General features: G+C 43.4%; 1 protein-coding gene across 4 annotated transcripts in view; it reads right to left on the minus strand.

The window, feature by feature from the left end:
• Positions 1-16,733, minus strand: part of LOC140728615 (uncharacterized) — a 62,477-nt gene that overhangs the window by 32,443 nt on the left and 13,301 nt on the right. For 3 of the 4 annotated variants that reach the window (XR_012099122.1, XR_012099121.1, XR_012099120.1), the window contains exon 2: positions 1,206-4,499. Coding sequence is in view for 1 of the 4 variants with exons in the window: in XM_073047616.1 (XP_072903717.1) it covers positions 2,310-3,581 (1,272 nt within the window). In the remaining 3 variants the exon portion in view is untranslated. Of the gene's footprint in view, positions 1-764; positions 4,500-16,733 lie in introns of those variants that run through there. The other variant, XM_073047616.1, reaches the window with a different exon arrangement.

Consider the following 16,733-nt stretch of genomic DNA (forward strand, 5'->3'; position numbering starts at 1 on the left):
CAGCTCAGGGATGTGTGCTTAGTCAGCTGCTCGACTCTCTCAACACCCATGACTGTGTGGCTTGACATAGATCAAATGCCATCTATAAATTTGCTGATGATACACAACCAGTATTGGCAGAATCTCAGAGAGTGATGAGGGGGCATACAGGAGCAAAATTGACCAGCTAGCAACAATCTTGTACTCAACATCAGTAAGACCAAAGAACTGTGGACTTCAGAAGGGAGAAGACAAGCGAACACACACCAGTCCTCATAGAGGGATCAGAAGTGGAGAGAGTGAGCAATTTCAAGTTCCTGGGTGTGAATATCTCTAGAGGGCCCAACATGTTGATGCAGCTATAAAGAAGACAAGATAGTGGCTATATTTCATTAAGAGTTTGAGGAGATTTGGTATGTCACCTAGAAAACATGCAAATTTCTGCAGATGTACTTTGGGAAGCATTCAAACTGGCTGCATCACTGTCTGGTATGGGGGTGGGGGAGTGACTACTGCACAAGATCAAAGTAAGCTGCAGAGTGTTGTTAAATTAGTCAGCTATATCACAGGCACTAGCCCCCATAGTATTCCAGACACCTTCAAGGTGTGGTGCCTCAAAAAGGCAATCGTCCATCATTAAGGACCCCCACCACACAGGACATGCAGTCTTCTCATTGCTACCATCAGGTAGGAGGTACAGAAGTGTGAAGGCACACACTCAACAATTCAGGAACAGCTTCTTCTCCTCTGTGATCCAATTTCTTAATGGACATTGAATACATTAACACTACCTCAGTACTTTTTTATTTTTAGCTTTTGCAGTACTTATTCAATTTAAACAATATCTATTTCTTGTAATTCAGTTTTTCTCTCTCTATTATTACATATTACATTGTACTGCTGTTGCAAAGTTAACACAATTAACAACATATGCTGGTGATACTAAACCTGATTCTGATTCTAATGCTAATATTTACTTACTAAATTCACACACTTTATACTGACAATCATCTCTGCTGTTTCATAAAGGTGTCATACTCTAATTTTTGCATTATTTCAACCTTCTGTCTTCTATGTTGATAATACATTAAGCAATACAATTATCGGGTACATAAATTTGTATTACAGCAAATACTATTCTCACCCATGGATGTATTTCATCATTTGTTCCCCAATTCCAAAAGGTACTTCAAAAGCTAGAGTCAATCAATATTTCATTTGCTTACCAGCATATGTTTCAATTACTTTAGTGTGTTTAGTCCATTGATGAATTATCTTCCTTCCTCCTAAACAACACGTGTTCAGTCTGTAGTCAAGTGACAGTTTGGTGGCAACTCAGTAACAACATTGTCCCACAGATATCAGTTTATTGGATCTTGAGGTTCTCCTTCATTACTGCGTCATCTGTTGGCTGATCCAAAGCTTGTCTTCCAATGGCCAGATCAAAAGTCACATTCCCAATTGCGGCATTGTGACTTTCCATAGGACATTATTTCTATCCCTCGGTATAACTCGTGGCTGCTATTACTATATAATAAGTTTGTCTTGCCAATGCATATTGTTAAAAAGACTAATTATTCACAGGCAAAATAGACAACAAAGAATGATCATAAGTAGTGGTGGAGGCGGATACGATGGGTATTTTAATAGACTCCTGGATAGGTACATGAAGCTTAGAAAAATAGAGGGCTGTGGGTAACCCTATGTAATTTTTAAAAATAAGTACATGTTTGGCTTTCTATGTTTCTAAGTACTGAAACCACAGTTTATAAGTTTCTGCTCTGTTATTTCTTCAAGACCAGTGGTCTTTCCTGGTACCATTCATAACAATAGCATGTGTTAGTGGGTGACAAGGATATCCAGATATTCTCACAATATTTGCCAACATTGTGCAACTTTTCACTCTACTTCCCCCTGTACAATGTTCTCTTGTGCACAGTTATTAATTATCAAAGCATCCATTGGAAAATACTTGGCTGTAATCGCCTCAATTGATATACCTTGAGTGAATCACTGTTCCGCTCAATATTCACAAGTGTGATCCCACACAACTGCAATATTACTATGGCCATCATTACCTAAGTAATTAGACCTAAAAACTATTATTCTCCATGAGATACTTGATGTGAGCTTCCATCTTTATGACTATGTTATTTTACCCTTACATATATCCCACAGTTCGCTCTACTTTCACCATCCTGTACAGGTGAAGAACCATCTACAAAAAAAATATATAAAAAGAGGTTTTCCTTTGTGTTTGTGTTTTTGGTTACCGTTTTCTGATCTCCCTTAACCTCCCCTATTATTATTTTATTTAGCATGCAGCTGATTTAAACGTTTTCCCCAGTATGAACCCGGTAGTGCGTCACAAGATGGGATGACTGAGTGAATCCCTTCCCACATTGAGAGCAGATGAATGGCCTCTCCCCTGTGTGAACTCGTTGATGCACCTTCAGTTGAGATGACCGAGGAAATCCTTTCCCACAGTCTGAGCAGGTGAATGGCCTTTCTCCCGTGTGAACTCGCTGGTGTGTCTGTAGGTGAGATGATCGAGTGAATCCCTTCCCACAAACTGAACAGACAAATGGTCTCTCCCCAGTATGAACTCGTTGATGTGCCAGTAGGTGAGACGACTGAATGAATCCTTTCCCACAGTCGGAGCAGATGAATGGCCTTTCTCTCCCAGTGTGAACACGCTGATGTCTCTGCAGATGGGATAACAGAGGAAATCCCTTCCCACATTCAGAGCAGATGAACGGCCTATCCACAGTGTGAATTGCTTGGTGTGTCAGTAGATCAGATGAACGTATGAATCCCTTCCCACAGTCTGAGCAGATGAATGGCCTCTCCCCAGTGTGAACACGCTGGTGTCTCTGTAGACTGGTTAAACAAAGGAATCTCTTCTCACATTCAGAGCAGCTGAATGGCCACTCCCCAGTGTGAACTCGCTGATGTACCTTCAGTTGAGATGACCGAGTGAATCCCTTCCCACAGTCTGAGCAGGTGAATGGTCTCTCCCCAGTGTGAACTCGCTGATGTTCCTTCAGTTGAGATGACCGAGTGAATCTCTTCCCACAGTCTGAGCAGGCGAATGGCCTCTCCCCAGTGTGAACTCGCTGATGTTCATTCAGTTGAGATGACCGAGTGAATCTCTTCCCACATTCAGAGCAGGTGAATGGCCTCTCTCCAGTGTGAACTGACTGGTGTATCAATAGATCAGATGAACGTATGAATCTCTTCCCACAGTCTGAGCAGGTGAATGGCCTCTCCCCAGTGTGAACTCGCTGATGTGTTTGCAGGTCAGATGAGCAAATAAATCCCTTCCGACAATCTGAGCAGATGAATGGTCTCTCCCCAGTGTGAACTGACTGGTGTATCAGTAGATCAGATGAACCAATGAATCCCTTCCCACAGTCTGAGCAGATGAATGGTCTCTCCCCAGTATGAATTTGCTTGTGTCTCAGCAAGTGGAAAGACTGAGTAAATCCCATCCCACAATCTGAGCAGGTGAATGGCTTTTCCCCAGTGTGAACTCGCTGGTGCGTCTGTAGGTGGGATGACTGAGTGAATCCCTTCCCACAATCTGAGCAGATGAACCGCATCTCCCCAGTGTAAATTGACTAGTGTTCCATCAGGTCAAATAACTAGGTGAATCCCTTTCCACAATCTGTGCAGGTGAATGGCCTCTCCCAAATTGACTCGTGTCTGCAGATCAAATGACTGAGTGAAACTCTTCCCATAGATGGAGCAAGTGAATTGCCTCTCACTGCTGTGAATTTTCTAATATATATTTAGCTCGAAATGCAGAATGAATCACTTCCCACAGTCAGAATAATGAACTATATCTCTATGGTGTGAACTTGTTGATTTATCTTCAGGCTGGATGACTGAGTAGATCACCTCCCACACACAGAACAAGTGAATAGCCTTTCCCCAGTGTGAACTCACTAGTGTGTCTGTGGGTTGGCTGAGAGAATGAATCCCTTCCCACACTGCAAGAAGGAGAATGATATCTCACTACTAACAACTCTCAGGCAATTCATCAAATCAGGTGTCAGATGTAGCAGATGTGTTGAATCCCTCGCATAACTATTGCAGTTGAATAACTGATCTCCAATGCACAAATGCTGTGTGCTCACAGCATCCCAGTTCCAGTGGATTTCATTGAGTTCCAATAGAAAATTTAATTTCAGACACAAAGCACTTTTCCAGCTGGAATGAGATACACCTTCATCTCCAAGGATCAGCAACAGTAATTTTGATATAACAATCTAGTCACTCTTTCAATAACTTGAAGACAATTTACAAGGTTTATGTCCAGATGGTTCATCCAAATCTCACCCCTATAATGACCACTTGTTTCAGTTTTCTTTGCCATGACTGGCATGCTCTCTTTTCAAACATCTCCTGCACATTCAAGGATCGGTGGCATTTGAGTGCTTGTGAACTAACAGACACTGCAGAATTGATGCATTGTTGCTTTTGATATTTCCATGCAAAGATCCTTTGCCATTTCTAACCTGTAAAAAGATTTACAAAAGACATTAATGGGTGGAGGACAACATTTCAGATAAGATAATTTTAGGCCCTTTGGTAATCTCTGACAACAAACCATTACAGCAAGGTTCAACACAAGTTGGAGGAACAAAACCTCATCTTCGAACTGGGCACAGATCAGGCATCTGGAGTGATCATCAAATTCTCTATTTATCTGTCTGTATTAGAATGGGCCACTTTTGCCTGTCTTCATATTGTGATGGCTCAGTCTGCCTGTGACAATTAGTATTATTCCAAGTTCTGGTTATGTCGCACTGTGCTACAAAGAGCACATATTACATGGCTGCTCCTCGAGACTTTCTAATTACACTGACCACACCTTCCACCCCCCACGCCCCCCGTCCACACAGTGATAGGTGGAAAAGGGGGCAAAGGGTGATTGGTGTGGGATTCCAATAGGGAGAATTTCTAGAAGGCCTATGAAATGGCTTTTTAGAGCAGCTGGTGGTTGAGCACACTAGGAGATCAGCTATTTAGGATTCGGTATTGTGCAATGAACCGGAATTAATTAGTGAACTTAAGGTAAAAGAACCCTAAGGGAAAATGATCATACCGGTAATTGAATTCACCCTGAAATTTGAGAAGAAGCAGCTAGAGTCAGATGTATCAGTATTACAGTGGAATAAAGGAAATTACAGAGGTGTGAGAGAGGAAGTGGCCAGAATTGATTGGAAAAGAACACTGGCAAGGATGACAGCAGAGCAGCAATGGCTGGCATTCCTGGAAGCAATTTGGAAGGCACAGGATAGATACATCCTAAAGAAGAAGAAATATTCAAAAGGCAAGGTGACACAGCCATGGTAAACAAGGGAAGTCAAAGCCAATATTAAAGTCAAAGTCAAGTCACTTTTTATTGTCATTTCAACCAAAACTGCTGGTACAGTACACAGCAAAACTAGACATTTTTCAGGACCATGGTGTTACATGAAACAGTACAAAAACTAGACTGAACTATGTAAAAACAACACAGAAAAAACTACACTAGACGACAAACCTGCCCAGGACTGCATAAAGTGCACAAAACAGTGCAGGCATTACAATAAATAATAAACAAGACCATAGGCACAGTAGAGGGCAGTAAGTTGGTGTCAGTCCAGACTCTGGGTATTGAGGAGCCTGATGGCTTGGGAGAAGAAACTGTTACATAGTCTGGTCATGAGAGCCCGAATGCTTCGGTGCCTTTTCCCAGATGGCAGGAGGGAGAAGAGTTTGTATGACGTGTGCGTGGGGTCCTTCATAATGCTGTTTGCTTTGCGGATGCAGCGTGTGGTGTAAATGTCTGTGATGGCAGGAAGAGAGATCCCGATGATCTTCTCAGCTGACCTCACTATCTGCTGCAGGGTCTTGTGAACCGAGATACAGGCAGTGATACAGCTGCTCAGGATGCTCTCAATACAACTCCTGTAGAATGTGATGAGGATGGTGGGGTGGGAGATGGACCTTCCTCAGCCTTCGCAAAAAGTAGAGACACTGCTGGGCTTTCTTTGCTATGGAGCTGGTGTTGAGGGACCAGGTGAGATTCTCCTCGCATATAAGAGGGCATATCATAGAGCAAAAGTTGGTGGGAAGTTAGGGGATTGGGAAGCTTTTAAACAGCAACAGAAGGCAACTAAAAAGGTCATTAAAAAGGTAGAGATAGATTACTAAAGTAAGCTAGCCAATAATATTAAAGAGGATACCAAAAGCTTCTTTGTTCTCAATAAAGTGTAAAAGACAGGCAAATGTTGATATCAAACAGCTGGAAAATGATGCTGGGGAGGAGGTAATGGGGGCAACAAAATGGCGGATGAACTGAATAAGTATTTTGCATCAGTCTTCACTGTGGAAGACACTAGCTGTATGGTGGAATTTCCAGGTGTCTAGGTTCATGAAGTGTGTGAAGTTACCATTACTAAGGAAACTGAACGGTCTGAAGGTAGATAAGTCATCTGGACCAGATGATATACACTCCAGGGTTCTGAAAGAGGTGACTGAAGAGACAGTGGAGGCATTAGTAATTATCTTTCAAGAATCACTAGATTCTGGAACGGTTCTGGTAGACTGCAAAATTGCAAATGCCACTCCACTCTTCAAGAACAGAGAGAGGCACAAGAAAGAAAGTTAAAGGGCAGTTAGTCTGATCTCAGTGGTTAGGAAGGTGTTCGAGTCAATTGTTAAGGATGTGGTTTGGGGAGTGATCATTTCATGATCAAATTGTTAACCTGAAATTATTAACCTGCTCAGTTGAGGAAAAACACCAGAGACACGAAATTACCTCTGAAACGGTTTTTATTCAGAGAGGAGTTCGCAGCCCCATGCACTTCGGGCGTAAGGTAGCCAACTCCCAATTTGTCAGTTTACAAAGGTCATACTTATACCCAAAAGCAGGTTACTACATTCACAAATATGGTTACCGATTCGAATTCATCAATTGATTGGCTATTGCATAGCTAAGCACGTGAAATACTCGGAATAAGCATAGACGCAAGTGTAATACTTGGAATGGGTATGGACGCAAGCAAAACACTCGAAATAGGTATATAGCTCAAAATACTTTGCCGAACACATTGTCTTGTGGTCGTAAGGGTCCTCTTCTTTGTGGTTGCCACATGCTGTCTGGCATTTTATTTTAGCTACTTCCCCAATGACGTATCCTCTCCCTGGTCCTGTCTACATATTTTGCTACACTTACCCCTCGCCCACCCCTCTTACACGTACCCCTTACCCTCTTCACATTCTCAGGGGTACATGGAAGCATATGAGAAAATAGGTTGTAGTCAGTGTGGTTTCCTCAAGGGAAAATCTTGCCTGATAAATCTGTTGGAATTTTTTGAAGAAATAACAAGCAAGATAAAGAAAGGAGAATCAGCTGATGTTGTGTATTTAAACAGGTGCCATACATAAGGTTGCTTAACATGCTACAAGCCAATGGTATTACAGGAAAGATTCTAGCATGGATAAAGCAGTGGCTGTTTGGCAGAAGGGAAAGAGTGGAAATAAAAGGAGCCTTTTCTGGTTGGCTGCTGGTGACTAGTGGTGTTTCACAGGGGTCTGTGTTGGGACTGTATCTTTTTATGTTGCATGTCAATGATTTGGATGATGGAATTGATGGCTTTGTTGCAAAGTTTGCAGGCGATATGAAGATAGGTGAAGGGACAGATAGTTTTGAGGAAATAGGGAGGCTACAGAAGGACGTAGACAGATAGGGAGAATAGACAAAGAAGTGGAAGATAGAATCCTGTATCAAGAAGTGTATGGTCACGCACTTTGGTAGAAGAAATGAAAGGATTGACTATTTCACAATGGAGAGAAAATGCAAAAATCTGAGGTGCAAAGGGATTTGGGAGTCCTTGTACAAGATTCTCTAAACATTAATTTGCAGGTTGAGTCTGTGGTGAGGCAGGCAAATACGATGTTAGCATTCACTTCAAGAGGACTAGAATATAAAAGCAAGGATGTAATGTTGAGATTTATAAAGCACTGTTAAGGCCTCTGTTAAGTATTGTGTGTAGTTCTGGGCCCTTATCTTAGAAGTGATTGGCTAAAATTGGAGAGGGTTCAAAGGAGGTTCATGAAAATGATTCCAGGATTAAACAGCTTGTCATATCAAGGGAGTTTAATGGCTCTGTGCCTGAATTCACTGGAATTTAGAAGCATTTTAGGTGACCTAATTGAAACCTATTGAATGGTGAAAGGCCTTGATAGAGTGGATGTGGAGTCGACGTTTCCTATGGTGGGAGAGTCTAAGACCAGAGGACACAGCCTTAAAATCAAGGCCTGTCCTTTTAGAATGGAGATGAGGAGGAATTTCTTTAGCCTAAGAGTGCTGAATCTGTGGAATTCTTTGCCACAAGCAATTGTGGAGGTCAAGTCTTTAAGTATATTTAAGGAAGAGGTTGACAGATTATTGATTGGTCAGGGCATGAACGAATATTGGGGGGGGAATGGAAAAGGACATTGGCGATTGTAGGGATGACTTACCATAGACTGAAAAGCTTGAGCATACAGACATTAAGAAAGAAGATGATCTTTAGAAAGGATCAAGTTGGATAAGTACACAAAGTTGATAAGGTACCACACGGTGGGTTTATTCAGAAAGTCAGAAGGCATGGGATCCAGGGAAGTTTAGCCAGGTGGATTCAGAATTGGCTTGCCTACAGAAAGCAGAGGGTCGTGGTGGAGGGAGTACATTTGGATTGGAGGGTTGTGACTAGTGGTGTCCCACAAGGACCAGTACTGGGACCTCTACTTTTCGTGATTTTTATTAACGACCTGGATGTGGGGGTAGAGGGGTGGGTTGGCAAGTTTGCAGACGACACAAAAGTTGGTGGTGTTGTGGACAGTGTTGAGGATTGTTGAAGATTGCAGAGGGACATTGATAGGATGTAGAAGTGGGCTGAGAAGTGGCAGATGGAGTTCAACCCAGAGAAGTGTGAGGTGGTACACTTTGGAAGGATAAAACTCCAAGGCAGAGTACAAAGTAAATGGCAGGATACTTGGTAGTGTGGAGGAGCAGAGGGATCTGGGGGTACATGTCCACAGATCCCTGAAAGTTCCTTCACAGGTAGATAGGGTAGTTAAGAAAGCTTATGGATTGTTAGCTTTCATAAGTCAAGGGATAGAGTTTAAAAGTCGCAGGGTAATGATGCAGCTCTATAAAACTCTAGTTAGGCCACACTTGGAGTACTGTGTCCATTTCTGGTCGCCTCACTATAGGAAGGATGTGAAGGATTGGAAAGGGTACAGAGGAGATTTACCAGGATGCTGCCTGGCTTAGAGAGTATGCATTATGATCAGAGATTAAGGGAGCGAGGGCTTTACTCTCTGGAAAGGAGGAGGATGAGAGGAGACATGATAGAGGTATTTAAGATATTAAGAGGAATAGATAGAGTGGACAGCCAGCGCCTCTTCCCCAGGGCACCACTGCTCAGTACAAGAGGACATGGCTTTAAGGTAAGGGGAGGGAAGTTCAAGGGGGATATTAGAGGAAGGTTTTTCACTCAGAGAGTGGTTGGTGCGTGGAATGCACTGCCTGAGTCAGTGGTGGTGGCAGATACATTAGTGAAATTTAAGAGACTACCAGATAGGTATATGGAGGAATTTAAGGTGGGGGTTATATGGGAGGCAGGGTTTAAGGGTCGGCACAACATTGTGGGCTGAAGGGCCTGTACTGTGCTATATTGTTCTACGTTCTATAAGTCACCTGTACTGAACGATAAGTACCCCAGGCTACTGTGGGAGGCGAGGGATGAGATTGCTGAGCCTCTGGCAATTATCTTTGCATCATCAATGGGGATGGGAGAGGTTCCGGAGGATTGGAGGGTTGCAAATGTTTTTCCCTTATTCAAGAAAGGGAGTAGAGATTGTCCAGGAAATTGTAGACCAGTGAGTCTTACCTCAGTGGTTGGTAAGTTGATGGAGAAGATCCTGAGAGGCACGGGATCTAAGGCTTATTAAGAAATTAAGGAGGGATGGGATCCAAGGGACCTTGCTTTGTGGATCCAGAATTGGCTTGCTCACAGAAGGCAAAGAGTGGTTGTAGACAGGTCATATTCTGCATAGAGGTTGGTCACCAGTGGTATGCCTCAGGGATCTGTTCTGGGACCCCTTCTCTTTGTGATGTTTATAAATGACCTGGATGAGCAAGTGGAGGGATGGGTTAGTAAATTTGCTGATGACACAAAGTTTGGGGGTGTTGTGAATAGTGTGGAGGGCTTTCAGAGGCTACAGTGAGATATTGATAGGATGCAAAACTGGGCTGAGAAGTGGCAGAGGGTGTTCAACCCAAATAATTGTGAGGTGGTTCATTTTGGTAGGTCAAATATGATGGCAGAATATAGTATCAATGGTAAGACTCTTGGCAGTGTGGAGGATCAGAGGGATCTTGGGGTCTGAGTCCATAGAACGCTCAAAGCTGCTATGCAAGTTGATTGTGTGGTTGAGAAGGCATACAGTGCATTGGCCTTCATCAACCATGGGTTTGAGTTTAAGAGCCAAGAGGTAATGTTACAGCTATACAGGACCCTGGTCAGACCACACTTGGAGTACTGTGCTCAGTTCTGGTCACCTCACTACAGGAAGGATGTGGAAGCCATAGGAAGGGTGCAGAGGAGATTTACAAGGATGTTGCCTGGATTGGGTAGTATGCCTTATGAGAATAGGTTGAGTGAACATGGCCTTTTCTCCTTGGAGCGACGAAGAATGAGAGATGACCTGATAGAGTTGTATAAGATGATGAGAGGCATTGATCATGTGGACAGTCAGAGGCTTTTTCCCGGGGCTGAAATGGCTTAACATGAAAGGGCACGGTTTTAAGGTGCTTGGAAGTCGGTACAGAGGAGACATCAGAGGTAAGTGTTTTTTTTTAAAAACACACAGAGAGTGATGAGTGCGTGGAATGGGTTGCCGGCGATGGTGGTGGAGGCGGATACGGTAGGATCTTTTAAGAGACTCTTGGATAGGTACATGGAGCATAGAAAAATAGAGGGCTATGGGTAACCCTAGGTAATTTCTCAAGTAAGTACATGTTCGGCACAGCATTGTGCACCACAGGGTCTATATTGTGCTGTAGGTTTTAGATGTTTCTAAGAGTTAGTGGAGAGGTGGTGGAGGCAGATGTTGGTAACACTTCAGACAAAGTTAGGAATGAAAAGGTTGAGCAACTAATGTCCTGAGCTGCCTATATTTCAATGCAAGAATTATTGTCGGAAAGGTGGATGATAGTGCTGAAGATGAGGTAGTTGGTTTACAAATAGAGGCAACGTGAGGACAGGCTGTTGATGGGGCAAAATTGCAAACCACAGGATGAGTTGCAAAGTAGAAGGTGAACAAAATTAAAAAAAGGTGAACAGGACTGAAGGCGTTATATTTGAATGCATGCAGAATACGGAATAAGATAGATGAACGCAGCACAGTTTCAGATTGGAAAGTACGATGTAGTAGGCATCACTGAATCATGGCTGAAAGAAGATTATAGCTGGGAGCTTAATATCCAAGGATATACATTGTATTAAAAGGACAGGCAAGAAGACAGAGGGGATGACATTGCTCTGTTGGTAAAATAAAACCAAATCATTAGAAAGGGATGACATAGGGTCAAAAGGTGTTGAACCCTTGTAGATAGAGCTAAGGAACTGCAAGGGTAAAAATACAGTGATGGGAGTTGTACACAGACACCCAAACAGTAGGAAGCACATGGCCTACAAAAAATAGAAAGAGATGGAAAGAAAATGCATGTCAAAATGGCAATGTTACCGTTGTCCTGGAGGGATTTCAATATGCAGGTAGATTGGGAAAATCAGGTTGGTGCTGGTTTACAGGATGGGGAATTTCTGGAGTACCTACGAGATAACTTTTTAGAGCAGCTCATGATATCAATAGACAGTAGGTGCAGGAGTAGGCCATTCGGCCCTTCTAGCCAGCACCGCCATTCACTGTGATCATGGCTGATCATACACAATCAATACCCCGTTCCTGCCCTCTCCCCATATCCCTTGACCCCGCTATCTATGAGCTCTATCTAACTCTCTCTTGAATGCATCCAGAGACTTGGCCTCCACTGCCTTCTGGGGCAGAGCTTTCCACATATTCCCCACTCTCTGGGTGAAAAAGTTTTTCTGCATCTCTGTTCTAAATGGCCTACCCCTCATTCTTAAACTGTGGCTTCTAGTTCTGGACTCACCCATCAGCGGGAACATGCTTCCTGCCTCCAGTGTGTCCAATCCCTTAATAATCTTATATGTTTCAATCAGATCCCCTCTCATCCTTCTAAATTCCAGTGTATACAAGCCCAGTCGCTCCAATCTTTCAACATATGACAGTCCCGTCATTCCGGGAATTAACCTGGTGAACCTACGCTGCACTCCCTCAATAGCAAGAATGTCCTTCCTCAAATTTGGAGACCAAAACTGCACACAATACTCCAGGTGGGGTCTCACCAGGGCCCTGTACAGCTGCAGAAGGACCTCTTTACTCCTATACTCAATTCCTCTTGTTATAAAAGCCAGCATGCCATTAGCTTTCTTCACTGCCTGCTGTACCTGCATGCTTACTTTCATTGACTGATGTACAAGAACACCTAGATCTCGTTGTACTTCCCCTTTTCCTAACTTGACTCCATTTAGATAGTAATCTGCCTTCCTGTTCTTGCCACCAAAGTGGATAACCTCACATTTATCCACATTAAACTGCATCTGCCATACATTTGCCCACTCACCCAACCTGTCCATGTCACCCTGCATTCTCATAACATCCTCCTGACATTTCACACTGCCACCCAGCTTTGTGTCATCAGCAAATTTGCTAATGTTACTTTTAATCCCTTCATCTAAATCATTAATGTATATTGTAAACAGCTACGGTCCCAGCACCGAACCTTGCGGTACCCCACTGGTCACAGCCTGCCATTCCGAAAGGGATCCGTTAATCACTACTCTTTGTTTCCTGTCAGCCAGCCAATTTTCAATCCATGTCAGTACTCTGCCCCCAATACCATGTGCCCTAATTTTGCCCACTAATCTCCTATGTGGGACTTTATCAAAAGCTTTCTGGAAGTCCAGGTACACTACATCCACTGGCTCTCCCTTGTCCATTTTCATAGTTACATCCTCAAAAAACTCCAGAAGATTAGTCAAGCATGATTTTCCCTTCATAAATCCATGCTGACTTGGACTGATCTTTCTACTGCTATCCAAATGTGTCATAATTTCCTCTTTTATAATTGACTCCAGCATCTTTCCCACCACTGACATCAGGCTAACCGGTCTATAATTCCCTGTTTTCTCTCTCCCTCCTTTCTTGAAAAGTGGGACAACATTAGCCACCCTCCAATCAGCAGGAACTGTTCCTGAATCTATAGAACATTGGAAAATGATTACCAATGCGTCCATGATTTCTAGAGGCACCTCTTTAAGTACCCTGGGATGCAGACCATCAGGTCCCGGGGACTTATCAGCCTTCAGACTCAACAGTCTATCCAACACTGTTTCTTGCCTAATATAAATTTCCTTCAGTTCATCCTTTACCCTAGTTCCTTTGACCACTATTACATCTGGGAGATTGTTTGTGTCTTCCCTAGTGAAGACAGATCCAAAGTACCTGTTCAACTCATCTGCCATTTCCTTGTTCCCCATAATAAATTCACCCGTTTCTGTCTTCAATGGCCCAATTTTGGTCTTAACTATTTTTTTGCTATTCACATACCTAAAGAAGCTTTTACTATCCTCCTTTATATTCTTGGCTAGTTTACCTTCGTACCTCATTTTTTCTTGGCGTATTGCCTTTTTTGTTATCTTCTGTTGCTCTTTAAAAGCTTCCCAATCCTCCGGTTTCCCGCTCATCTTTGCTATGTTATACTTCTTCTCTTTTATTTTTATACTGCCCTTTACTTCCCTCGTCAGCCACGGCCGCCCCTTACTCCCCTTAGGATCTTTCTTCCTCTTTGGAATGAACTGATCCTGCATCTTCTGCATTATTCCCAGAAATACCTGTCATATCATCTATTCTGTATTAGGTGTTATGCAAAGAACTAGAATTGATTAGAAAGCTTAAGGTAAAACAACCCTTAGGGGAAAATGATCATAATATGATTGAATTCACCCTGGAGTTTGAGAAGGAGATGCAAAAGCCAGATGTATCGGAATTACAGTGGAGTAAAGGGAATTGCAGAGGCATGAGAGGAGAATTGAACATATAACAGTACAGCACATTACAGGCCCGTTGGCCCACAATGTTGTACCGACCCTCAAACCCTGCCTCCCATATAATCCCCCACCTTAAATTCCTCCATATACCTGTCTAGTAATCTCTTAAACTTCACTAGTGTATCTGCCTCCACCACTGACTCAGGCAGTGCATTCTACGCACCAACCACTCTCTGACTGAAAAACCTTCCTCTAATATCCCCCTTGAACTTCCTTCCCCTTACCTTAAAGCCATGTTCTCTTGTACTGAGCAGTGGTGCCCTGGGGAAGAGGTGCTGGCTGTCCACTCTGTCTATTCCTCTTAATATCTTGTACACCTCTATCATGTCTCCTCTCATCCTCCCTCTTTCCAAAGAGTAAAGCCCTAGCTCCCTTAATCTCTGATCATAATCCATACTCTCTAAACCAGGCAGCATCCTGGTGAATCTCCTCTGTACCCTTTCCAATCCTTCACATCCTTCCTATAGTGAGGCGACCAGAACTGGACACAGTACTCCAAGTGTGGCCTAACTAGAGTTTTATAGAGCTGCATCATTGCATCGCGTCTCTTAAACTCTACCCCTCGACTTATGAAAGCTAACACCCTGTAAACTTTCTTAACTACCCTATCTACCTGTGAGGCAACTTTCAGGGATCTGTGGACATGTACCCCCAGATCCCTCTGCTCCTCCACACTACCAAGTATCCTGCCATTTACTTTGTACTCTGCCTTGGAGAGTGTACCAAAGTGTACCACCTCACACTTCTCCAGGTTGAACTCCATCTGCCACTTCTCAGCCCACTTCTGCATCCTATCAATGTCTCTCTGCAATCTTCGACAATTCTCTACACTATCTACAACACCACCAACCTTTGTGTCATCTGCAAACTTGCCAACCCACCCTTCTACCCCCTTCATCCAGGTTGTTAATAAAAATCACAATAAGTAGAGGCCCCAGAACAGATCCTTGTGGGACACCACTAGTCACAACCCTCCAATCTGAATGTACTCCCTCCACCACGACCCTCTGCCTTCTGCAGGCAAGCCAATTCTGAATCCACCTGGCCAAACTTCTCTGGATCCCATGTCTTCTGACTTTCTGAATAAGCCTACCGTGTGGAACCTTGTCAAATGCCTTACTAAAATCCATGTAGATCACATCCACTGCACTACCCTCATCTATATGCCTGGTCACCTCAAAGAACTCTATCAGGCTTGTTAGGCACGATCTGCCCTTCACAAAGCCATGCTGACTGACCCTGATCAGACCATGATTCTCTAAATGCCCATAGATCCTATCTCTAAGAATCTTCTCCAACAGCTTTCCTACCATAGACGTAAGGCTGACTGGTCTATAATTACCTGGACTATCCCTACTACCTTTTTTGAACAAGGGGACAACATTCGCCTCCCTCCAATCCTCTGGTACCATTCCCGTGGACAACGAGGACATAAAGATCCTAGCCAGAGGCTCAGCAATCTCTTCCTTGCCTCGTGGAGCAGCCTGGGGAATATTCCATCAGGTCCCAGGGACTTATCCGTCCTAATGTATTTTAACAACTCCAACACCTCCTCTCCCTTAATATTAACATGCTCCAGAACATCAACCTCACTCATATTGTCCTCACCATCATCAAGTTCCCTCTCAGTGGTGAATACCGAAGAGAAGTATTCATTGAGGACCTCGCTCACTTCCTCAGCCTCCAGGCACATCTTCCCACTTTTATCTCTAATCGGTCCTACCTTCACTCCTGTCATCCTTTTGTTCTTCACATAATTGAACAATGCCTTGGGGTTTTCCTTTACCCTACTCGCCATGGCCTTCTCATGCCCCCTTCTTGCTTTTCTCAGCCCCTTCTTAAGTTCCTTTCTTGCTACCCTATATTCCTCAATAGACCCATCTGATCCTTGCTTCCTAAACCTCGTGTATGCTGCCTTCTTCCACCTGACTAGATTTTCCACCTCACTTGTCACCCATGGTTCCTTCACCCTACCATTCTTTATCTTCCTCACCTGGACAAATTTATCCCTAACATCCTGCAAGAGATCCTTAAACATCGATCACATGTCCATAGTACATTTCCCTGCAAAAACTTAATCCCAATTCACACCCGCAAGTTCTAGCCTTGTAGCCTCATAATTTGCCCTTCACCAATTAAAAATTTTCCTGTCCTCTCTGATTCTATCCTTTTCCATGATAATGCTGAAGGTCAGGGAGTGGTGATCACTGTCCCCCAGATGCTCACCCACTGACAGATCTGTGACCTGACCCGGTTCATTACCTAATACTAGATCTAGTATGGCATTCCCCCTAGTCGGCCTGTCAACATACTGTGACAGGAATCCATCCTGGACACACTTAACAAACTCTGCCCCATCTAAACCCTTGGAACTGATCAAGTGCCAATCAATATTAGGGAAGTTAAAGTCACCCATGATAACAACCCTGTTATTTTTGCACCTTTCCAAAATCTGCCTCCCAATCTGCTCTTCAGTATCTCTGCTGCTACCAGGGGGCCTATAGAATATCCCCAGTA

Source organism: Hemitrygon akajei, chromosome 5 (genome assembly GCF_048418815.1).
Source record: "Hemitrygon akajei chromosome 5, sHemAka1.3, whole genome shotgun sequence".
NCBI lineage: Eukaryota > Metazoa > Chordata > Chondrichthyes > Myliobatiformes > Dasyatidae > Hemitrygon > Hemitrygon akajei.